We start from the raw sequence: 24909 nt of genomic DNA on the forward strand, positions 1-24909 counted from the left end.
TAGTTTCTGTAGTTTTTAAACTATGTTTCAATTTGCATTCATGAATACTACATAATATCACATATTCTACATATATAATATATAAATATATATAATTTCAAAATTAATTAATATAATATTGGGTAATATGTACCTTAAAGAAAAAAATATAATCTACTATAGACAGTTAAAAAAATTCCTGCATATTTTGTTAAGTTTCATTATATTAAGGCACTTTCTCATAATTAGAAACTTGTGTATATTTTTTTTTTCCATTATGCAACTGTGGACATTTAAATAGATCTCAGTGAAACATTCATGCAAAAGGAATGTTTCTGGTCTTTAACTATATCCACTAAAATATTTAGATTGTGTGCACAAGTGTCAAAATCGGAATTGAAAAAACCTCAGCTGATCACCCAGACTGTTCCAAATATACAAGTTTTTCCCCCAAGAGAAAAGATCAGGTAATTAAGTAAGTTTGCCTTTCAATCCAGGTGGTTGGTAAAACGTATAAAGATACAGTACAATTTCTTGGGTTTTATTAGTACCAAAAAAGGGGTGAAAAATTATCTAAAATATTGAGTCAAGTCTATCAATATTTTAATATTTTAGTAACTTAAGTATGAGTTAAAAGGAATTCTCTCGTATTACACTACAAACATAATCATTCTAACTAACTACATCATTTAACTACAGAAAAACTATAAATGTGATTACTGTAATTAAAATGAAATTTTCGGTCTCTATAAATTAATTTAACCTTATAATTCTATCAATATTTGCTTCTAGAATTATTTCACTATAAATTAAAAATTGCTCTATTTACCAGCCCTTGTTCAAACAGCTCTTTTTCTTCTATCGTCCACTTTACTGAGTAACTGGCTGGTTTTGTAGGAGAGTGTACCCTGAGGGGAAAAAGAGGAATTGCAAAAAAATTTCTGAAATGGAACATTCCATATTTATGCAGCTAAAGGTTATAGATAGCCATGGGCTAAACTTAATACTTTTTGAGTCTAAGAATTAAAAAGAAGAAAAAGCAGGCCACAGCCTCCACCTGGGGGACCAGATTTACCCTGTCTTACATACTTCTCTAGCTCAGGACAGGAGCCCCCAAAGACATAATCCTTGGCTCCGAGTGAAGATAACACTAAAAGACATCAAAGGAAGTCAATGTGATAACAAATAGGCTTCTTTAGATTGGACACAAAGCAGCAAATGTTAACACATCTCCAAAACCTGAGAGGCTTGTCAGAGATAAAACCGGCTCCAGAAATATCATCTGATTCTTCTATGTAAATCTATGTAAATATCAAGCTGGAAAGGAGGTAAAAGTACTATGACATTATAATTATTGCTTTTGAAATGCAGGACATTAAGAAATTAAAAATAAAATTGAGATGAAGCCAACTAATTTAACTGACGTGAACCATTAATCTTTTAACTTCAGTTTTTAGTTGTTGTTGCTTGTTCAGCAAAATGCAAAAGCCAAAGTCTGTTCAGTGCTCAAACTCTCGGTAATTACAAGTCTACCCTCTAAGGGATTATAAACATGCAAACTTAGAAACACTGAATAACATCAAGCCTTCTTCAATTATAGGGAAAGGATGTTTATAAAACAGTTACTACTTAATTTCTCTAGATAATTTTTAAAAACTACAAATTCAAATTAAAGTTTTATTTGAAACAACTGAAAATTAACTGACAGGGCAACAGAAGTCAAGTCAATTCATAATTTATGAGAGGGCAGCTTAAAAAAATTTCCCCACAAATCCCTACAAAACCACCTTTTCCATAGTTTAATAAAATTGCCTATGTAGGGCCATAAAGATTCTGACAAAAAAATAATATAACAAAATTATCTTGTAACATTCCAACATTTGTAGAAGAAATTTTGATTTTATATTTTTGTAAATCCAAGGTCAAGAGGATTTTTCCACAGGCCAACTATAACTTCTTGTTTAATTTTCCCATTTTTAACTAATCAAGAAGATTTTAAAGTATAAAACATAAGTACATACATGATTTTTGCTGTTTTCTGCAGACTGCACCACATGAAAAAAGAAAATAAGGAAGCTTGTGAAGTTTTTAAAAATACAATTCAGACTTTTAAAAGTATTATAAATTGATTTTACCTCTTCAAGTATTTTTTGTCATCTTCCTTTTGATCAAGCCAGAATTTTCCTGGAAGTGACTTACTGGATAAGTAATATCTGTATAATTATTAAAGAAACTTTTAAAACAACAATAAAGTCCTATAAGTTCTTATGCAATCTGTATAAAGCAGGCACTCACATATCCAGAAAGTCACACTTAAATTCACGTGAAACCAATTCTTCTCAAAGAATTTTCCAGGTGTGTAATAATTATAACAAAAATGTTTATATCTTATAGGGTTTTATCTGGATTAAATATTACATGTGAAGTCACACATACACAGTACCTGCACAAAATGTGTACTACCTAAATGCTAGTTTCTCGTTCTTCCCTATTACAAGTGGCTAAGAAAAGATATATCCTCAATGTTTTATTTAAATCTTTTCTTCCTAACACACATGGAGAATTAACAGATGAATCTGATTGGTCACCCAGGATAATTCAGGAGTATCTGCTTTCATGTTTCTGAGGGTAATAGAGAAGAGTTTAGGGTTGTTCTCTACCCTAACAAATAAAACGAATGTCTGGGTCAAATTTACCTCTCAGACTTATTAAACCTAGCCTATACTGTTATACTTTTAGATTCTTCACTTAACAAATATTGACTGTGTATCATGTACATGAGGCACCATGGTAGATACTAGGTGCTGAAGGATAGAAGAAAACATTATCCTTGTTTATCCAAGAGCTCACATAGCTTTTACTATCATTATTTTGTTCCCAAGTCTGGAAGTGAACCACTGACTACCTAAATATTCATTAATCTAGAATGACACTGTTCAACACATTGGCCAACAGCCACATGTGTAGCTACTGAATACCTGAAATGTGGTTAGCACAAACTGAGATGTACTCTAAGTATATAAAACACACGCTGGGTTTCAAAGAGTATAAAACAAAGATTGCAAAACATCTCAATGTTTACATATTAAATGTTGAAACATATTTTAAATATACTGGGTCAAATAAAATGTTATTATAATTAATTTCCCGTTCTAAACACGGCTACTAGAAAACTGTAAACGACATATGTGACTTGCACTATTTTTCTACTGAAAAGCAATGATCCAGACTATAGCTGTAATGATTGGGGAGAGTTGGAGAATAAGAAAGCCTAAAAGGGGTTTACCTATGATAATTAAAGGTTCACAGACACCCTGAAAACAACACAGCAATAACTGGGAGTAAAAGGAACAGAAATTCTGGCTTAAAAAGGAGATTTAAAAAAAAAAGGAGATAAAAATCCATGAAACACAGATGAGTTGAAAACAAACCACTCACTACTTATTAGAGTTATATTAATAATCTTTATAAATCAGAAAATCAGAAAACTTTTTATTCAATCCTTTTATTTTACATGTAAAAAATATATGAGTTCCCCAAAATTTAAGTTGTAAATATCACAAACAGATGAAAGAAATAGGGCAAGAAGCCAGTGGCTGAACTGTGAATAATGACCTACAACTTCTAGGAGAAAAAAAATCTTCATTCTATAGTTTTGTGCTTTTTACTTAGATTGCTCCCAATAACACCTATAAATTGGTAGAATAAGAAGTGATAACTTTTACATATTCTGAGTCTTTGGACGAATTAGTATCTCATATAACTGAAAACGGGAGGTCTGGACTAGAAAATCTGGACTCCAACTAAGGATTCTAGCTGATTTAAAGCACTCTATGGGAACTCTCTGATGCTCCACGGTTAGGACTCCACACTTCAAGAGGAAATGGATTCAACCCCTGATCTGGGAACTAAGATCCCACAAGTCATGTGGCATGGCAAAAAGATAAAAAATAAAAACAAAACAACAACAACAAAAAAAACTCTGTAATATCTGTTCAATATTAAGGTAATAAAAAGAGTTGGTTGACAACAGAAACTCAAAAGTATTGGGTCAGATCTCAGACTTAGTGGTAAAACAGAATAGGTAGGTGTAACATTATATACTAGAATTGTATCTAGCAACTAACAGTGCTAGATAAGTTTTGCATTAATGGATTTTTAACGCTGAAATCTTTACTTTCCTCATAGTCAATAAAGGATACTCTTCTTCCAACAACATTTTCTCAATGACAGCTCTGTTCTCTTCACTGATGGTGCTATCCAGAGTCCAAGGCTATTAAAAAAAGGAAGAATAATTTTTTTTATTTACTGCTTTTTGAAACCAACTTCTGTTTTGTTAAATGAAAATATACAATAAAATGATTACAAACAATAAAGCTACCATTTACTGAGCACGCAGACATATCTTTGGACTCCCATGATACTTGATATGAGATAGGCATCACTATTTCACAGATGCATTGATAGAAGCACTCACTAACGTTTCAAGAGGGAAAGAAGAGACTTGAGCCTTAGATTCCTAGGTTCTGGCTCCTACTCATGATAAAGTAATAATGGCTATCCAGTATGAGAAACTATTAAGATACTATTAAGATTTTGCTAGATACCTCACCTGTTAATATTTCCAAAACTCACCACAATTCCTTTTTTCCCCTTAAGCCACAATCTCTCCATACTTCTTTTTAACTCTTAAAATGTAAACATTTTCAGCCAAGTCTCTTTTCCAAGCTCTATTTAGACTGTTATAACTAACTACCCACTCAAAATTTCCACTTGGATACCTAACAGGCTTCTTAAACTTCACATAGTCAAAACAAAATTTACCAAAACATAACTTTCACCAGCTTCTCTCCTGCCCTCCCAATTCTGTAAGCAGCATGACTAGTCACCAAGCTATTCCAGCCTGAAACCCAGGAATCATCCTGGATTCTTTCCTTTTCCCTCAATCCCCAAACCTAATACAATAAGAATTTCTACCACCAAAACATAATTCAAATCTGTCAACTTCTGCCACAACCTGAGGCCAAGCCATCAACAAATCTTGCTTAGATCCCTAGAAATGTTTCCTAACTAGTCTTTTTTATTTTCTTCCTGCTTCCTACTAGTATGACAGGGCCATCATTTGCCTCCCCAACCTTGTCACAGCTGTCACCTCTCCCCCTTTCCTACTATATTCTAGATACTGGGTTTCAACAACAGCCTTTGTGCTGCTGTTCTTTCTGCATATAGTATTTTTCCTCTACTCTTCACATTCCTACTCCTATTTTCAACTTAAATGTCACCTTTTCAGTTTCCCTCACCCTGTCTATCTTGATTATCGTTGTATTCCCCAAAACCTGGCTTGGTGTCTGGCATATAGTAAGTACTCAATAGTTGTTCAGTCACTAAGTCGTGTCTGACTCTTGTGAACCCACGGACTGTAGCCCGCCAAGCTCCTCTGTCCATGGGCTTTCCCGAGCAAGAATACTGGAGTGGGTCGCCATTTCCTCCTCCAGGGGATCTTCCTGCCCAGGGATCAAACCCGCATCTCCTACAATGGCAGGGGGTTCTTTACCGAGTCACCTGGGAAGCCCAAGTACTCGATAAATAACTGTTAAATGAAGAAATGAACCAGGCAACAATCCCCATATTTTAGATGAAGAAACTGAGGTTCACAAATCTGAAAACTGGTAGAGCACCAATTTGTACCGAAATCTAGCTGGCTCCAAAGTTGTTTCCCAGAAGGCCATTTTTTTCAGTCAAAAGAAAAAAGAATAAATTCCTTCTATTTTTAAGTTAAGAAAAAGGTTTCACTATATTACCTCTGTGACCACTGAGAACTAGCACCAAGTTAAAAAAAAAATAAAAAAAGAGATACTCTGGGCACTGAGTAACAGCTTAATATACCAGATATTTCCATAAAATACTTACAATAAGACCATTCTCAGTTCTCCATGATGAATCAAGATAATGATCTTGTAAAACAGATGCTGTATTTTCATCACTTCTGTAATAATTGAGAAAATAAGTATGAAAGTGAAATTATACCAGTTAATGAATATAATTTACACAGCACAGTGACTGACAGCTTTCATATGTTAAACAAATATTTAGTTCCTTTCTCCATCCTATTTCAATTGCTAAACATCATTTGTTTACTTCTGTTTCTCAAGAATAAACAACTCCATAAGGAAAAAACTACCTCCAAACAGCAACCAGACACAACATATTCTGTGGCTATGAACCAACACTTCAGATTTCTTTTGATGAATATGCACAACTATACAGGAATTCAACTTTCTGACTCTTTTGGTTATGTCAAGGCTGTATACTGTCACCCTGCTTATTTAACTTATATGCAGAGTACATCATGAGAAACACTGGGCTGGAAGAAGCACAAGCTGGAATCAAGACTGCCGGGAGAAATATCAATAACCTCAGATATGCAGATGACACCACCCTTATGGCAGAAAAGTGAAGAGGAACTAAAAAGCCTCTTGATGAAAGTGAAAGAGGAGAGTGAAAAAGTTGGCTTAAAGCTCTCAAAATTCAGAAAACTAAGATCATGGCATCTGGTCACATCACCTCAAGGGAAATAGATGGGGAAACAGTGGAAGCAGTGTCAGACTTTATTTTGGGGGGCTCCAAAATTACTGCAGATGGTGACTGCAGCCATGAAATTAAAAGACGCTTACTCCTTGGAAGGAAAGTTATGACCAACCTAGATAGCATATTAAAAAGCAGAGGCATTACCTTGCCAACAAAGGTCCATCTAGTAAAGGCTATGGTTTCTCCAGTGGTCATGTATGGATATGAGAATTGGACTGTGAAGAAAGCTGAGAGCCAAAAAATTGATGCTTTTGAACTGTGGTGTTGGAGAAGATTCTTGAGAGTCCCTTGGACTGCAAGGAGATCCAACCAGTCCATCCTAAAGGAGATCAGTCCTGGGTATTCATTGGAAGGACTGAAGCTGAAGCTGAAACTCCAATACTTTGGCCACTTCATGGGAAGAGTTGACTCATTGGAAAAGACCCTGATGCTGGGAAGGATTGGGGGCAGGGGGAGAAGGGGATGACAGAGGATAAGATGACTGGATGGCATCACCGACTCGACGGTTTGAGTAAACTCTGGAAGTTGGTGATGGACAGGGAATCCTGGCGTGCTGCGATTCAGGGGGTTGCAAAGAGTCGGACACAACTGAGTGACTGAACTGAACTGAACTGAAAGCATGAAAGCCACCCATTAACAGCATCACTCTCAAAATGGAAGAAAAAGCAAGATAAAATAGAAGAGACAAAAGAAAATACTTGAAGGAGGACAGTACAGTGAGAGAGCTAAGAAATCTGATGTTTTAACTCACATAACAAAACTTGAGTTATCTGGGGACTTCTCTATGTCCATGAGGGACTCAACTTTGTTAATTCTCAGCCTTTTAACTAATTAGAACTCTCTAAAGTCACACTTAAGAGAGTCAGTTACTTCCACCATTTAGATGGGGAAACAATGGAACAAGTGAGAGACTTAAGTTTGGGGGGCTCCAAAATCACTGCAGATTATGACCACAGCCATGAAATTAAAAGACCCTTGCTCCTTTGAAGAAAAGCTATGACCAATCCAGACAGCATATTAAAAAGCAGAGACATTACTTTGCCAACAAAGGTCCATCTAGTCAAAGCTATGATTTTTGCAGTAGTCATGTATGGATGTGAGAGTTGGACTATGAAGAAAACGGAGCGCCGAAGAACTGATGCTTTTGAACTGCGGTATCGGAGAAAACTCTTGAGAGTCCCTTGGACTGCAAGGAGATCCAACCAGTCCATCCTAAAGGAAATCAGTCCTGAATATTCATTGGAAGGACTGATGCTGAAGCTGAAACTCCAATACTTTGGCCACCTGATGAAAAGACCTGACTCATTGGAAAAGACCCTGTTGCTGGGAAAGATTGAAGGTGGGAGGAGACGGGGACAACAGAGGATGAGATGGTTGGATGGCATCACTGACTCGACGGACTTGAGTTTGAATAAGCTCCGGGAGTTGGTGATGGACAGGGAATCCTGGCGTGCTACAGTCCATGGGGTCACAAAGAGTCAGACATGACTGAGCAATTGAACTGAAAGTCACACTGTTCACTTCATATGAATAGTTAAGTTTGAGGAGGCCCAATCTGTGATATAATTAAATTTAATTTGCTTCTGTATGTTTTGAAGTTATAAAAGTTTCCTAGTTAGTGACTTTTCCCAGTCTATACTTCTTACAAACTGCTATACCTCTTACAAACTGCTATAATACAAAATTTATTGTCTGTTTCATCCATTAAGAATGTGAGTTCCATAAGAGCAAGGACTTAGTTTGGATGAGTGCTATAAACCCGGAGCTAGGCATATAAATGATAATCAATATTTGTTGAATGATTGAATGAACAGGTAGGTGGGGTATGGATCACACAGGTCTCTAGGGAGTTGAGAGTAACATCATCAGATCTGGATCTAAGAAAAGACCTCAGAAAAGACTAGAAGAGGGTCAAAGAGACAAGAAGCAGTTAAGAGGGAGTGATTACATAGATACTAGAGAAGTGACAGTAACTTAGACCTAAAACACAAGCAGTGTGAATAGAAAGAAGTGAACACATCTGAGAGGATACTCAGAATCAACAGACTCTCTGAGAGGAGAGAGGTGAGGAAAAAGGTTAAAATCCAGGTCTCTCCCCTGCATGACTGGGTGCATGGTGCCATTTACTGAACTAGGGAACTTGAAGAGGCAGGCTGGGTAAGGAAAGTTTCTATAAAGTGAGACTGAGGAGCTCGTGGATCACCCAAGGGAAAATAGATTCAGGAAAATGGATAAATGGATCTAAAGATCAGGAGAGACACATTTGGGCAATATCAGCCTGTTATTAGGTGGAATTTAAGATTAACTCTCATTTGTGTGGGTCAAAATTGGCGGAACATTGGGAAAATTTCATATGGTCCAACTTAACAGAAATTTAAGTCTTGAGAGATGGATTGTATGGTTAGTAGGAGTCTTACGACAAAAATTCCTTGGAATACTATGATTTAAAAAACAAGTAGAAGAAACAGAGGATAAGAAAGAATGGTAGAAGGGAAACAAAACATTTCAATGCATCTTCTAACCTTGGTAACCAGCACTTACCAAGGACTTAAAAGTGTGTTTTCAATTAATCTTCAAGATATCATGATCAGCTATAACTGAACAATTCAGAGGGGCATCTAAGTGTTTACTCACACCAAATTCCACATGATTAGAGTACCAACACTAGGAAGCAACTGTCACTAGACTGTAATGTTCATGCTGCTCTACAGAACTGTGTGAGACAATGACGACAACCATGAGGAACCAACAACTGGTTACTGGTTTCATGAGACTAATGTGACTATAAGTGCCACCAGTAGACTTTGAGCTCAGAGAGAATAATAAGAGAAAGGAAAGAAAAAAGAAAAAGAGAAAAAAAAAACACAATCGTAAAAATAAAGAAAAACCCTTGGAAAAAGGGGAAGAGTCAGTGCTCTCAGATAACCTTTAGTGTTTCCAAGGGAAACTCATCTCTCTTGAACTTCAGGTAAGAATCCCTCACACTTATTTCATACACTTATTGTGGAAAGTAAACCAAACCTTGCATGCAAAAGCACTTGGTCAAGATTAACTTAATCTACACCAATGTGAAAGATTGTTATCAAAGGCTTTCTGTTCATTTGTATAGACATGTACTGTTTTGCTTAACATCTGAAGGAGACTTAGTTACTTCTCATTTTTATAGTGTTTTAAGTTCAGGAAAACTTTAAAGGGCTGTATTTCAGTCCCTCATGGGCAGGGTTGGTGCTCTTCTTCACAAATTTACAAAGGTGCTATTATTAGGTTGGATCATGTGAAATTGTTATTTTACAGGTCAAAAATGGTCTAAGCCTCACAATTTTACCTGGCTCAATGTAGAGACTTCTAATGAATCTGTTCATAATTATAAGCAACATAGCTGGCTGAGTTGAGAACTGAGGTCTTCTGATCCTGACCAATGTAGGCCTCTTCTATTACTTTTTAGTAATAGAATTCTGAATTCTGAAAGCACATCTTTAAAACCGCATGTATCTATTTCTTTCTCTGCAAGCAAGGAGTCAAACAGCTAGATGTCTCAAGCTGGAGGCTGCTTTCTAAAAATCACACTGGCTTGCTCTCCAGGAACTAGTACTAAATGGTGACCTCTTACTGGGTCCTCAAAATACCATCCGTGGGTGGGACGGTAAAGAACACAACACTTACAGAGCACCTCTTACACTAGAGCACATCCCCAAATTATTTCATTTGATCTTCACAATAACCGTATGAGGTACATAACATGATAGTCAGCTTACACATGAGTTGTCTGAGGCCCGAAGTCACACTGCTAGTAACTAGCAGGGTCAATACACAGCTGTCCAACTCTTAAGTCCCACCCCTTTCTTTTAGATCACGCTGCCTGTCGGGAAGTTTTTCACAACTATCCCTACGTAAATGAGGAAACCAGAGGCTAGTAGGGATAAAACGACAAGCCCAAGGTCACACGGCCTGTAAGCGAGGGAACAAGAATTCCTAAGCTCGGTTCCGTCCAGGGACCGCCCTTGTTCTAATTATTTTTTGGGCGGTGGCAAGGGGGCGGGTTCTGGGGTGGCAGTAACGGAAGAAGCAATCTAATGTGCTAGGCGCGCGGTCAGCGCCCTCACAGGATCCAGCTAAAAGGGCTGTCCCACGCTAGTCTATACGGTACCCGCCCTCTGGGTTCAAGAGGAGCCAACAAACGGGATGGGCGAGGCGCGCCTCTCTGGCCGGCAGGAGACCCTGGCCCAGAGGATGGTTTTCCACTCCCCCGGCCCTTGCCGGAACCGCGACCTTTATAGGGTACCTCCTCACAGCCGTGCCCACCCTCGTCTCTGCAAGCCCAGTCTCTACCGCTCACCCAGACTGTGCCGCCGCTGGCACTACGTCCCCCTCGATATCCACATCCGCCTCTTCAGCCGCCATGATGGGACCTGACCCCAGCCGTCCTCCCGACAGATCCCGCGAGAGGTGGAGGGCCTGAAGGCGGGGCCATGTACGTCATGGGGCGGAGTCGACGCCTAGGCCGGCTCCTTCCACGCTGTGGAAGCGGGGTTTCAGAGAAAAGATGCTAAGGAGTTCTGGAGTTCGATCCTTTTGGCTTTTGTTGAGGAGTAGCTCAGTGCTAAAGAATCCGGTTGCGATAGGCCAGTTCGATCCCTACATTGGATCCTCTGGAGTAGGAAATGGCAACCCACTTCAGTGTTCTTGCTGAGAAATCCCGTAGACAGATGAAACTGGCAGGCTACATACAGTCCATGGGGTCACCCGAAATAGTCAGGCACAACTTAAAGACTAAGCTTCAACAAAAGTCTTGGCAAGCAGCCCAGGCTTGGGTTTTGAAGAGATTGTGCTCTTGCATAAATTCTTTGGCGCCTCACTTCTCTGATTTGTAAAATGTAAAGATAATAATCTGCTGCTGCTTAGTCCCTCAGTTATGTCTGACTCTTTGCGACCCCATGGACAGAGGAGCCTGGTGGGCTACAGTCCATGGGGATTCTCCAGGCAAGAATACTGGAGTGGGTTGCCATGCCCTCCTCCAGGGGATCTTCTTTACTGTCAGAGCCACCAGGGAAGACCTAAAATTTTTATCTAGAGTGCTGAAAATATCAAATTAGACCTACTTTGAACTGTGAAGGTGGCAACAGTGATCCTTACCTGCTGGTTTTCTTTCCTTTCTTTTTTCTTCTTTTTTAAGGAATTATTCAGTACTTATTGAAGTGCTGAACATCTGTTTTATCAAAAAAATTAAGGATATAACTTATGATTGCATATTTTATTTTGTAGAGATCTTTACAATTAATCAAAATATCATTCTCATGACCATTGATCTTCACAATTACACAGTGAGTTAATCAGTACTGATATTATCAGTCACAGTTCTACAGATGAGGAAACTGAGGCTCAGAAAACTGAAGTGACTAATGGAAAGGATAGATAGCTGGTCAAAGACAGCTGGGACCAGAATCTAGGCCTTTTGACTCTTTCCTGAGTGCTTACTCTCTATACATCATTTAGTTGGGAACAGTGAAAGACAAATGCCATTTCTCTCAAAGAATTTATGGTTTCACAAGAAATTAGATATTGGCCTTATGTTTTATTCTCCCTTACCATCTATCACTTCCATTATTGTAGCTGTTCATTCACTTGTCTGCCTCCACTGTTGGTTGATGAAATCACTAAGGACAGCACTGTATCTGCTAGTCTTTGCACTAGTCCTTATCCTATCATCATTCAACAAAGTGTCTGACACACAGTAGGTGCTCAATAAATATTATACTGATGAATGAGTCAATCAATTCATGGAATGAGTCCTCTTCCGACACTGTCGTGAGTTTTTTCCATCTTACTTTTCTTTATGCTCAAGCCATAGATGAGCTGTATTATGAATGTGACAACAGAAGATGGAGGGAAAATTTTTCAAAGAGGGAGATCCGGTGTCCAGTGCTCTGAAACTGTATAGTGCCCCATCCTTTGGTCAACCTGCAGATGCTTTGTTGTTGTTTTTGTTGTTTAGTCGCTCAGAGATGTCCAACTCTTTGCGACCCCATGGACTTTTGCATGGCGGGCTTCCCTGTCCTTCACTACATCCTGGAGCTTGCGCGAACTCATGTCCATTGAGTCAGTGATGCCATCCAACAATCTCGTCCTCTGTTGTCCCCTTCTCCTCCTGCCTTCACTCTTTCCCAGCATCAGGGTCTTTTCTAATGAGTTGACTCTTCACCTCAGGTGGCCAAAATATTGGAGCTTCAGCTTCAGCATCAGTCCTTCCAATGAATACTCAGGACTGATTTCCTTTAGGATTGACTGGTTTGATCTCCTTGCAGTCCAAGGGACTCTCAAGAGTCTTCTCCAACACCACAGTTCAAAAGCATCAGTTTTTTGGCGCTCAGTCTTCTTTATGTCCAACTCTCACATCCATACATGACTACTGGAAAAACCACAGCTCTGACTAGATGGACCTTTGTCAGCAAAGTGATGTCTCTGCTTTTTAATATGCTGTGTAGATTTGTCATGGCTTTTCCTCCAAAGAGCAAGCGTTTTTTAATTTCATGGCTGCCATCACCATCTGCAGTGATTTTGGAGCCCAAGAAAATAAAGTCTGTCACTGTTTCCATTATTTCCCCATCTATTTGCTATGAAGTGATGGAACCGGATGCCATGATCTTCTCTTTTGAATGTTGAGTTTTAGGCCAGTTTTTTCCACTCTCCTCTTTCACCTTCATCAAGAGGTTCTTTAGTTCCTCTTCTCTTTCTGCCATAAGGGTGGTGTCATCTTCATGCGAGGATGCTTTACCTGTTGCCAAAGGACTTATCCAATGACCAGTTCTAGTGGTAGCTGGCACGCTTGTAACAGAGTAGGCATTCTGAGGTATTTGCTGGATGTGATTTACCGTAAGTTAGAAAGATGGGCATACCCAGATAATCAAAAGAATATAGATGCCTTTTATCAATCTTTACATAGCAGGCCAGATGGGAACCTTGGATACCCATGGTATCAAATGACGTAGACCATGACACAGAACACCATGAGAACAGCATCTCTTGCAACAGGGAACTGAAGGCTTTCTGGCCCAGTGCCACCATCAGTAGGCATTAAAACATATGTGGAAAGAAGGGAAGGAAGTCCTGCACAGAACACGAACATGCCCCAAGGCCCCCTAAATAGGGGGACTAGCCTGAAGCCTCCCACACATAACCCACACTATGCTCCTGCTTTGCTGACTTATGTGAAACAGGCTCTATGAGGCTTTAGCCCAACCCCAAAGAATCCACCTGCAATTCAGGAGCTTCAGGAGACATGAGTTTGATCCATGTGTCCAGAAGATCTCCTAGAGAAGGGCATGGCAACCCACTCCAGTATTCTTGCCTGGAGAATCCCACTGAAAGAGGAGCCTGGTGGGCTACAGTCCATGGGGTCGCAAAGAGTCAGACACGACTGAAGCAACTTAGCACTCATGCATGCACCTACAAAGATACAGCTATAACCCCACATGTAACCTCAGTGGATTCCTGAGGCCCCATCTATTATTTAAAATTCCTTGTTCTAGAGTTCTGCAAAAACAAAAAACAAAAACCTCTGCAACTTGTTTAAAGACCTATTTTCTCACCCATTTGAAAATAGAATAAAAAATTCAGAATTCACAAATACTTATATTCCCACTGTATTCAGTTTTAGAGAAATGGCATTGAACAAGATGGACTCATTCACTGCTCTCATAAAATCTACCAAACATGCAATTTCAAGATGATGTAATAAGTTCTATTAATACATTCTCCATCCTTCTAGGATCACAGGGGGTGACACTTATCCCAGAATAAATACTCTCCTATACCACATTTTTGAGGACATTGATTAGTTAAAATTTGAAAGGATTGCCCTAGATTCTAGGGACGACAAAATAGAAGACCCTGTGCTAATGTGGAGAAAGAACCAATAGGAAAAAATTAGAAGAAATTGATACTCACACAGAGCTTAAAGATAGGATCTGAAATGATGAAACTGTTTCTGGTAAATTTAACTATATCTTCCTTTCCCCCAACAAAAAAGCTCAGGAGTACTTATAAGGATACAAAAATAAGTAAGCCAGACAAAAACAAATATCATATGATATCGCTTATATGTGGAATTTTAAAAAAGATATAAATGAACCTATTTAAAAAACAGAAAAAGACAAACACAGAAAACAAACTATGGTTACCAAGTCAGAATGGTTGGGGAGGGATAAATTAGGAGGTTGGCATACACACAGTACTAGATATCAAACAGGTAACAATTAGACATTGCAAAATAAAGGATTACTGAACTTGAGCATATAATCAAAGAGCTATCCAAAATGAAGCATACAGAGAAATGAAAGCACTTTTAAATAAGCAGAAAAGTCAATGAGCTGTAGGATAACTTCACGCTCAGTTGGAGGCTCTGAAAAATGGATGGTAGGGATCAGGAAAAGTATTTGAAGGAAAAAAAGGAAAAATTTTCCAAATTTCAGGAAAACTATAAACTCACATATCCAAGAAAATCAAAGAATTCTAGGTGTTAAAAAACATAAGGAAACTATACTAAGGCCCACTGTAATCAAATTGCTCAAAACCAGTGATAGAAAAGCAAACTTTTCAGAGAATAAAGGCACATTCCCTATGAAGGAAAAAACATAAGAATGACAATAAATTTCTTGTCAGAAACAATGGAAGCAGGAAGAGAGTAAGCCAACATTTTAAAATTACTGAAAGGAAAGAGGCAACTTAGAGAACTGTATATCTAGTAAAAATGTCTTTTAAAAATTAAGGCAGTGTTAAGCCCTTTCGAGATACAAAATCTGAAAGAACACATCATCAACCTATCTACTACAAAAAATGTTAAAGAAAGACATGTTAGAAAGAAATGAAGTGATATGGCAGAAAGAAATGATAGTTGGAAATCTGAATCCATGTAAAAGAAGGAAGAGTATAGGGAATGGTAAAGACATGGTAAATGTATAAGATTTTTTTTCTTAGTATCAAAACCACTAGTGTCATTTCAGGGGTCTCTGAAGAGCTCTGATACCCTAGTCTTTATATCTCAGCACAGAGAAGAATTCAGTGAGAGCAAAGAGGTAGATAAAAAGTGATTTACTAGAACAGGAAGCTTGTAAGGCTTACACGTGGGTGGCTAGAAATGCCACACCCTGAGAACTTACTGGGCTACAGTTTTACAATCAAAGAAAAAGTAAAGAGAGGCAGAAGACCTTCTTTGTCTTTCTTGACCTTCTTTATCTTTCTTTTTTGGGGTGCTCCAAAATCATTGCATATGGCAACTGCAGCCATGAAATTAAAAGACGCTTACTCCTTGGAAGAAAAGCTATGACCAACTTAGACAACATATTAAAAAGCAGAGACATTACTTTGCCAACAAAGGTCCGTCTAGTCAAGGCTATGGTTTTTCCAGCAGTCATGTATGGATGTGAGAGTTGGACTATAAAGAAAGCTGAGTGTCGAATTGATGCTTTTGAACTGTGGTGTTGGAGAAGACTCTTGAGAGTCCCTTGGACTGCAAGGAGATTCAACCAATCCATGCTAAAGGAGATTAACCCAGAATATTCATTGGAAGGAATGATGTTGAAGCTGAAACTCCAATACTTTTGCCACCTGATGTGAAGAACTGACTCATTGAAAAAGACCCTGATGCAGGAAAGATTGAAGGCGGGAGGAGAAGGGGACGACAGAGGATGAGATGACTGGATGGCATCACCAACTCAATGGACATGAGTTTGAGTAAACTCTGGGAGTTGGTATGGACAGGGAGGCCTGGCATGCTGCAGTCCATGGGGTCGCGAAGAGTCAGACACGACTGAGCGACTTCACTTTCACTTTTCACTTTCATGCACTGGAGAAGGAAATGGCAGCCCACTCCAGTATTCTTGCCTGGAGAATCCCAGGGACGGGAGCCTGGTGGGCTGCCGTCTATGGGGTCGCACAGAGTCGGACACGACTGACGTGACTTAGCAGCAGCAGCAGAGCGACTGAACTGAACTGAATGTTTTCATCATCAGCTCCTCCTCCAGGTTGAGAAGGGGAGTTTTCTTGTCCCGTTGTGGTCAAGCTAGGTCCACAAATTACTGTTTTTTATGTGTGTGGGGAGCATGTTCTAGGGATCATTAATGTACTGAGCTCACTGGACAGCATGTGGGTCTCACGCAACCATTGTTTTATTGTTTGGGGGCATGTCCTATGCTTCTGTTGCAAGGTTTTGTTGCTACGCAAGCCTGCTTGGTTTTGTGGTTAAGCAAATCTGCTTTCTTGAGTAATTATTAACTTACAGGGATCTCCTGTATTTTTCTACTTATAATCCATTAGTGGGATTAACTATTTAATTGCCTGTTTTGTCCCTTCAGTCTGTTTATCAGTATTTAAATCTCTTTAAAAGAGAATTGACTGTTTAAACAAAAGTAATTACAATGTAATGTGAGATTAATAGCATATATATGAGTGAAATATATGAGAACAATAATATAAAATCTCAAAAGGGAGAGATACAAGTGCAGGCATACCTCAAAGATACTGCATGTTCTGTACCAGACCACCACAATAAAGAGAATATTACATGAAGCGAGTACACAAATTTTTTGGTTTTCCAGTGCACATAAATTATGCTTATACCATATGGTAGCCTATTAAGTGTGTGATAGCTTTATGTCTAAAAATACATAATTTAAAAAATACAAAACAAAAAACTATTACAATAGTAACATCAAAGATCACTGATCACTATAATAAATGTATAATAATACTGAAAAGTTTGAAATATTGTGAGAATTATCAAAATGTGACAGAGAAATGAAGTGAGCAAATGCTATTGGAAAAATGGTACAGATAGATTTGCTTGACACAGCCTTGACACAAACCCTCAATTTGTAAAAAATACAATGCTTGTGAAGTGCAATAGAATGAAGTCTGTCTGTATATTATTGTGAAGTTATTTTATAAAGTGATATAATATCACTTGAATATTCTGTCATTGTTACATATTAAGGTTGTATAGCATAAACCCTAAAATAATCACTACAATAACAAAACAAAGTTTGAACATTAACAATGAAAATTTGTTTATTTGTTATTTGTATCATTTTCTTAAGCAATAAAAGGAAAAGGTTTACAGGCATTTATTTTCTGTTGAGTAAATGGTCACACAAGGCCATGACTAATAGTACAAAACCATTACATTGAAAACATACTTAACTCTCCTCTCAGATAGCAACCTTCAGCTTTTGTGAATGATCTTCCCACAGAAACAAGAGATTTGGATTGATTATGCTGATGTGAGATTTATAGATGTGCAACAGTCTATAAATTGTTCAACGGAAGGAACAATTACCCAGACCGGTGGCCACATCAATCTTGCAAGCCTTCCTAGTAATGTGAGCCAACTTCTCAGGTCTGACCACTCTGCACATTGAGAAGATAAGCCAGACATTGAAGTGGGCTCAAGGAAGCTTTGACAGGTAAAACTGTCCCAAGCAGCCTTCCCACTCTTGCACCTCTTTGCATCACTTTTTACTAATTTCATACAAAGAACACACTCTGGGGGAATACCCTGGTGATCCAGTGGTTAGGACTCTGCTCTTCCACTGCGGAGGGTCTAGGTTTGATCCCTGGTCAGGGAATTAATGTCCCAGAGGCCTCGCAGCATGGCCAAAAAAAAGAGAGAGAGAGAGAAAGAGAGAAAAGAGCACAGGATGAAATGATCAAATTTAACTGAGATATCTCTACATTTTCATAGTATGTTAAAAGAAAAGCTTTCAAGTAATCATGTTCAGATTTTTCCCATCAAAATGAACTCATTTATTCCTGGTCCCTTTAAATTTTAATTATTTGTTTAAAAATACGTAACATGAATATAGGAAAGAACATTTTAATTTATCATGACTCTCTGCTTTCCTATAAACTGAATGAATGTCAAAGTAATTTTAGATGGGGAAAGGGAGGAAGATGAGTTACAGACAGACAGTGAATCAAAGCTAACATGACAACCTATTTACCCCGAAGAGTGCGAAAGGCAGGATCTTTTTTAGACCTCATAGGAATCCTGCAAAATAAGTACGGTCACTTTCATTTTAGAGATGAGGAAACCAAGATTCAGATACAGTTACATAGCTGAGTACCAGAGCTGGGATTCCAAGCCAAGTCTCTCACTCTACACTAACTTTGTTACCTTCCCATTTACAACAGAAAGAATAGGGTATTTTGCAATATTATGTGAATTGATATTTTCCTCATTTGGTTTAAGAATAAATCACAATCAGGTTCTTCTTTTAGGTGTTTAGGCCTAGAAATGACTAGAAAGAGTGTTCTGAAGGCTGGAAACCTGTCTTGGGTTTACAAATTTTCTGTCCCCCATTAATACACTCTATTCCCTTTGTTGATCCTAAAACAGAATTAGCAGGAGGTACCATGCTTGTAAATCCTCCTGAACTTTCAGTCAATTAACTGTCTGTCTCATATCTCCACTACATTGTGTTTGAGTCCATTGGAGAGGCAGCTTATTCATTTCCTTTTCCCTCATTTCTGGTGAAAAAAGATTACTGCATTTTTTATTGAAAAAGCAGAGTATAATGGCAATATTAAGCCACAAAAAAAGCTGGCATGTTAATATCCATGCTAATTAGCTCAGATTTGTAAAGTGCTTTAAAAGCGGGAAGTGTCATACAACTGCTCACTAATGTTATTATTACATTATGATCCAAACTGTCAGCTAAATGATTGCCAGGGATTCAAAAGAGCTCCCATTTTAAAAATAAAATGGGCAGTTAGTGGGGAGGAAAACCACTTTATCTAAATAGAGGTGAGATAATAGATGAATGCAGACATAGAATTATAGGCTACACTTGGCAAGCATTAGATATGGCTTGAATTATTCCAGGAAAGCAGGCTGCATTTTATTTTATTTTCCCTCCCCAATTCCCTGAAATCACATAAGATAGCTACTGAAAAAGCTGTTCCCAATATGTTGTAAGGAAAGTCTGCCAATGCACTTCTTCCACTTTAATTACAGTAGTGTTACATCCATCTGACATTATTTGGAAGGAAAAGAAAAGATGCCAACACTAATGAGCTCCTACTGTGTGCCAGGCATTTTACATGCATTCTTTCTTTACAGCCCTTTGAGGTAAGGAAATGGTTATTTCCATTTACAGATGTGGTAACTAAGGTTCAGAATAGTTAAGCAATTTATCCAGGAAATATAGCTTATCATCTTTTCATTGTGTCATGCTGTCTCAAAATGTTAGTTGCTCAGGCGTGTCCAACTCTTTGCGACCCCATGGGCTGAAGCCCATCATGCTCCTCTGTCCAAGGGATTTCCCGGGCAAGGATACTGGAGTGGGTTGCCTTTTCCCCCTCCAGGGGATCTTTCTGACCCAGGGATCGAACCCGGGTCTCCTGCATTGTGGGCAGATTCTTTACCATTTGAGCCACCAAGGAAGCTATCTCAGTTCAGTTCAGTTCAGTCACTCAGTCATGTCCAACTCTTTGCTACCCCATGAACCGCAGCACGCCAGGCCTCCCTGTCCATCACCAACTCCCGGAGTTCACCCAAACTCATGTCAACTGAGTCGGTGATGCCATCTAACCATCTCATCCTCTGTCGTCCCCTTCTCCTCCTGCCCTCAATCTTTCCCAACATCAGGGTCTTTTCAAATGAGTCAGCTCTTCCCATCAGGTGGCCAAAGTATTGGAGTTTCTGCCTCAACATCAGTCCTTCCAATGGACATCCAGGCCTGATCTCCTTTAGGAAGGACTGGTTGGATCTCCTTGCAGCCCAAGGGACTCTCAGAGTCTTCTCCAACACCACAGTTCAAAAGCATCAATTCTTTGGTGCTCAGTTTTCTTTACAGTCCAACTCTTACATCTATACCTGACTACTGGAAAAACCATAGCCTTGACTAGACGGACCTTTGTTGACAAAGTAATGTCTCTGCTTTTTAATATGCTATCTAGTTTGGTCATAACTTTCCTTCCAAGGAGTAAACGTCTTTTAATTTCATGGCTGCAGTCACCATCTGCACTGATTTTGGAGCCCCCAAAAATAAAGTCAGCCACTGTTTCCACTGTTTCCCCATCTATTTGCCATGAAGTGATGGGACTAGATGCCATGATCTTAGTTTTCTGAATGTTGAGCTTTAAGCCTTTCACTCGCCTCTTTCACTTTCCTCAAGAGGCTCTTTATTTCTTCTTCATTTTCTATCTCACGTTGGGTACTATTAGCATCATTCAGAACTGCATCTTTTCTTCTCAGCAGTTCCCTATGGAAGAACTATGCCTTTTTCTCAGCAACTCCAGTGTGGCTGGCCAGGCTTGACTCACATGCCACTCCAGAAGCCAGGTAGGCTCAGTTCCACCAGCATCACATGGAATAGGAGAAATGGTGGCTCCCCAAGCAAAATAAGGGTCCCATTTCCAGAGAGAGGAGAAATGGATGCTGGATAGGTAAAACAGCAGATATCCTCTGTACGTTTCTTGTTGCACTTCCCCTCTGTTTCCTCCAGCCTTTGATACAATCTGTGAACCACAGGCTCATGTTAACATGGCCTCTGGCAAATGATTCAGCCTCTCTAGACTCCTGCTTCTTCATTTGTAAAATGACCTATGAAATAATCTCTTATAGGGTAAAATTCTTTGATCATGTTCTTACTCATCTCAGAGACATTTATTAAACGTTGTCATGGGCAGTGTTGGAGTTCACATAGGTTTATACATAGTTCACTGGACCACAGACAAAATATGACCTGCGTTTTAAATCTGCATCTCTTCCCCTTTCCCAGCCCATCCACATTCTCAAGGGCGCTCTGCCTCTCTCCCTCCTGCCCTCGCTTCACCACTCCCTCTGAAGGGGCTGGCCCTCTCTGAACTCTGGTCTTCTGTTGCCCTTTTGAAGCTCTGGCTTGGAATTGCCAGATCTGATTTTTCTTTTAAGACCAGCCAGAAATCAAGATTAATTTGTGAAAAGCAATTCAGGTTTTATTTTATTTATTTATTTATTTTAAAAACAAAACAGAACAAAAAATCAACACTGTTGAACCAAACAAACACTTGAGTGGGCTACATCTGACCTGCAGTCTGTGATCATTGCCCTAAATCCTTCTCTCACACAACGTGTGAGGCTTCAGTGTTCTTTCTCTTTGCTTCACATTTGCCTATCCTGCTATTAAAGTCTTCTTAAGGGAAGGAAAAATGCTTCTGGTCTTCTTCTCCCTGACATCTAGCACAATGCCTGTACATAGTAGGCACTTAAAAATCGTTGAATGGATGGGTGAATCAAGTGGAAAGAATAAGGCCAGAGTTTTGTTTTAATTGGAAACAAAAAACTTTATAAACACATAATCAATGGATACTTTAAATGAGAAATACATGTAGTAATTGAATTATGATCCTAACCAAAAGTGCAAAACCCAATAGAGAAGGGGAAAACTATAAACCTAAACAGATTCCCAAAGTCCCTTTTCATTACTGAGGGAGAAACACACGAAGTTCTACTGCCTGACTATTTATTTTACAGTCTATACTTTTAGGGGGAAATGAGGGGAGGCAGAAGATAATTAAACTGCGGGAAATAGTTTACCATGCGTTGATCCTAAAGGATTGTTGAAGATCAACATCCACACTGACTCTTGTTTCTTTAACTCACATGTGATAGAATTCATGTGCACAAAGTCCAGTCCAATGTCCTTCCCTTAATCATCATGGTAGCTCCATTTCTATGTGAAAAGTCAGCTTTAGTGTTGTCTCCTCACTTAACACCTTCCTGATCACTCATATACAAACATCCCCTTCTCTTCAATCCTACAGCCAATGTGCATACTTGTGTCAGGGTGCCATCTCTCTGGCCTGTAATTGTCTGTGACTGTGCCTGTGTCCACAGTAGCCTGGGACCTTTTTTAGGATGGGGATCATGTCTAGGTTATCCATGCCTAGCACTTAGTGAGTGTACAGTCAAAGTTTGGAGAATTTCATCAATGACATGTTTTCTGCATGAGGAAGCATATTATCTCCAGAGCTTCAAGATATTCAGTTCAATCCAATAAAGTGTTTATTGAGCACCTATTATAAGTCTGGCATTGTTCAGACTGCTTGGGATATGACAATGAATAACAAAGACAAAGTTCCCTATCTTGGGAGAACTCACATCCTAGCAGAGAGGGAAAGAAAATAAACAATAAACAAATTAATTAATTGTATGTTTGTTAGAAGTGATAGGTGATAGAATGCTAAGAAAAAAGGAACAATGGAGAGCAGGATAAGAGGCTCAAAGGTTCAGAGTGGCGGAGTGCCGCAGGATTAGAGGGGGCTGTGGGTAGGCTTTATTAGAAAGCTAGAGTTTGAGCAGAGTCTTGCAAGGGTGAGGGAAGTGCCCCCCTGATGTCAGGAGAAAGGCTTCAGGTGAGAGAAACAACCAGTGCAAAGACTCCAGGTGAGAGTGTGCCTGGTAGAGGCCAGCATGGAGGAAACTGAGCAAACAGGAGAGTATTTAGAGAAGAAGCCAGACTAGTAATACCTTTTGTAGAGTTTTAGGTGTCATTATAAAAACATTAGTTCTTACGCTTAGTGAATCTGGGAGTCATTGCAGGGAGCTAATGAGATTAAAGCTAGATTTCAGCAGTATGAATACACTGAAATTCATTTAAGATTATTTATTGAATGGTTGAAAATACGTTTTGTTTCTTAAGAATCATATGACACATGTCATATTTCTTCAGGAAAAAATCCCACGAAATGTAACTGATGCTTCTGTCAAAATGACTCCTTTTCCCCAGGATCATGTCATCACATTTTTGTCTCTGCTGACTTTGTTTTCAGTCTACCTGACTTTTTTTCCCACTACATCATAAGGTCTTTTTTGAGCAGTCATGTCAACTGCTTGAAAGACCAACTACTATAAAATTTCCCATTAATTTCAAATGTGTGTTTTATATCACTCATTATTGGAGAAATGCAAATCAAAACCACAATGAGATATCATCTCACACTAGTCAGAAGGGCCATCATAAAAAGTCTACAAACAGTGGATGCTGGAGAGGGTGTGGAGAAAAGGGAACCCTCTTACACTGTTGGTGGGAATGCAAATTGGTACAGCCACTATGGAGAACAGTGTGGAGATTCCTTGAAAAGTTGGAAATAGAACTGCCATACAACCCAGCAATCTCGCTGTTGGGCATATTCCCTGAGGAAACCAGAATTGAAAGAGACACATGTACCCCAAAGTTCATTGCAGCACTATTTGCAATAGCTAGGACATGGAAGCAACCTAGATGTTCACTGGAAGAAAATGGATAAGGAAGTTGTGGTACATATACACAATGGACTATTACTCAGCTATAAAAAGGAATGCGTTTGGGTCAGTTCTAATGAGGCGGGTGAAACTGAAGCCTATTACACAGAGTGAAGTGAGTCAGAAAGAAAAAGACAAATACTGTATATTAACACATATATATGGAATTTTGAATGATGATACCAATGATCCTACATGCAGGGCAGCAAAGGAGACACAGACGTAAAGAACAGACTTTTGGACTCAGTGGGAGAAGGTAAGGGTGGGATGATTTAAGAGAATAGCATTGAAACATGTACATTACCGTATGTAAAATAGATGAACAGTGCAAGTTCGATGCATGAAGCAGGGTGCTCTGGGACAGCCCAGAGGGATGGGGTTGCAGGGGGTGTCAGGATGCGGGGGACACAAGTATACCTGTGGCCTATTCATGTTGATGTATGGCAAAAACCATCACAATATTGTAAAGTAATTATCCTCCAATTAAAATAAGTTAACTAATTAAAAAATAAAAGAAAATGTATGTTTTAAATTCATAGAAAAAGAGGTCAAATTTGTGGTTACCAGAGGCAGGGAGATGGTGAGGGAGAAGGGGATTTGAATAAAGGTAGTGAAAAGGTATAAACTTGCAGTTATAAGATAAATAATACTAGGGATGTAATGGACAACATGACACATATAATTAACACTGCTGTATGTTATGTTAATATGTGAAAGTTAAGAGAGTAAATCCTCTGAGTTCTCATCACAAGGAAAAAATTTTCGTGTACTCTTTTTTAATTATGTTTCTATATGAGATGATGGTTGTTCTCTAAACTTACTGTGATAATTTTATCATGTATGTGAGTCAAATCTTGAGTAGGAAATAACAACCCTGTCCAGTATTCTTGCCTGAAAGATCACATGGACAGAGGAGCCCGGCTGGCTATAGTCCATAGGGACGCAAAGAGAAACAAGACTGAGCGACTACGTATATGAGTCAAATCATGAAGTTATACATCTTTAACAGTGTTGTAAAGTCAATTATATCTCAATAAAACTAGAAGAAAAAATACCCAAGAGAA

At 38.8% G+C, this 24909-nt stretch overlaps 1 protein-coding gene across 2 annotated transcripts in view; it reads right to left on the bottom strand.

The window, feature by feature from the left end:
- MYSM1 (Myb like, SWIRM and MPN domains 1) overlaps positions 1-11014 on the bottom strand; it is a 44582-nt gene extending 33568 nt beyond the window's left edge. Inside the window, exons 1-6 of one of the 2 annotated variants that reach the window (XM_043461157.1) lie at positions 10904-11014; positions 5890-5965; positions 4182-4252; positions 2115-2192; positions 2001-2024; positions 809-887 (exon numbers count right to left, since the gene is read on the bottom strand). In XM_043461157.1, coding sequence (XP_043317092.1) covers positions 809-887; positions 2001-2024; positions 2115-2192; positions 4182-4252; positions 5890-5965; positions 10904-10968 — 393 coding nt within the window. In that variant the 5' untranslated portion in view covers positions 10969-11014. The remainder of the gene's footprint in view (positions 1-808; positions 888-2000; positions 2025-2114; positions 2193-4181; positions 4253-5889; positions 5966-10903) is intronic. The other variant, XM_043461158.1, reaches the window with a different exon arrangement.
- Positions 11015-24909: the final 13895 nt, after the last annotated feature.

The sequence above is a fragment of the Cervus canadensis genome, chromosome 2 (assembly GCF_019320065.1).
Source record: "Cervus canadensis isolate Bull #8, Minnesota chromosome 2, ASM1932006v1, whole genome shotgun sequence".
Taxonomy (NCBI): Eukaryota; Metazoa; Chordata; class Mammalia; order Artiodactyla; family Cervidae; genus Cervus; species Cervus canadensis.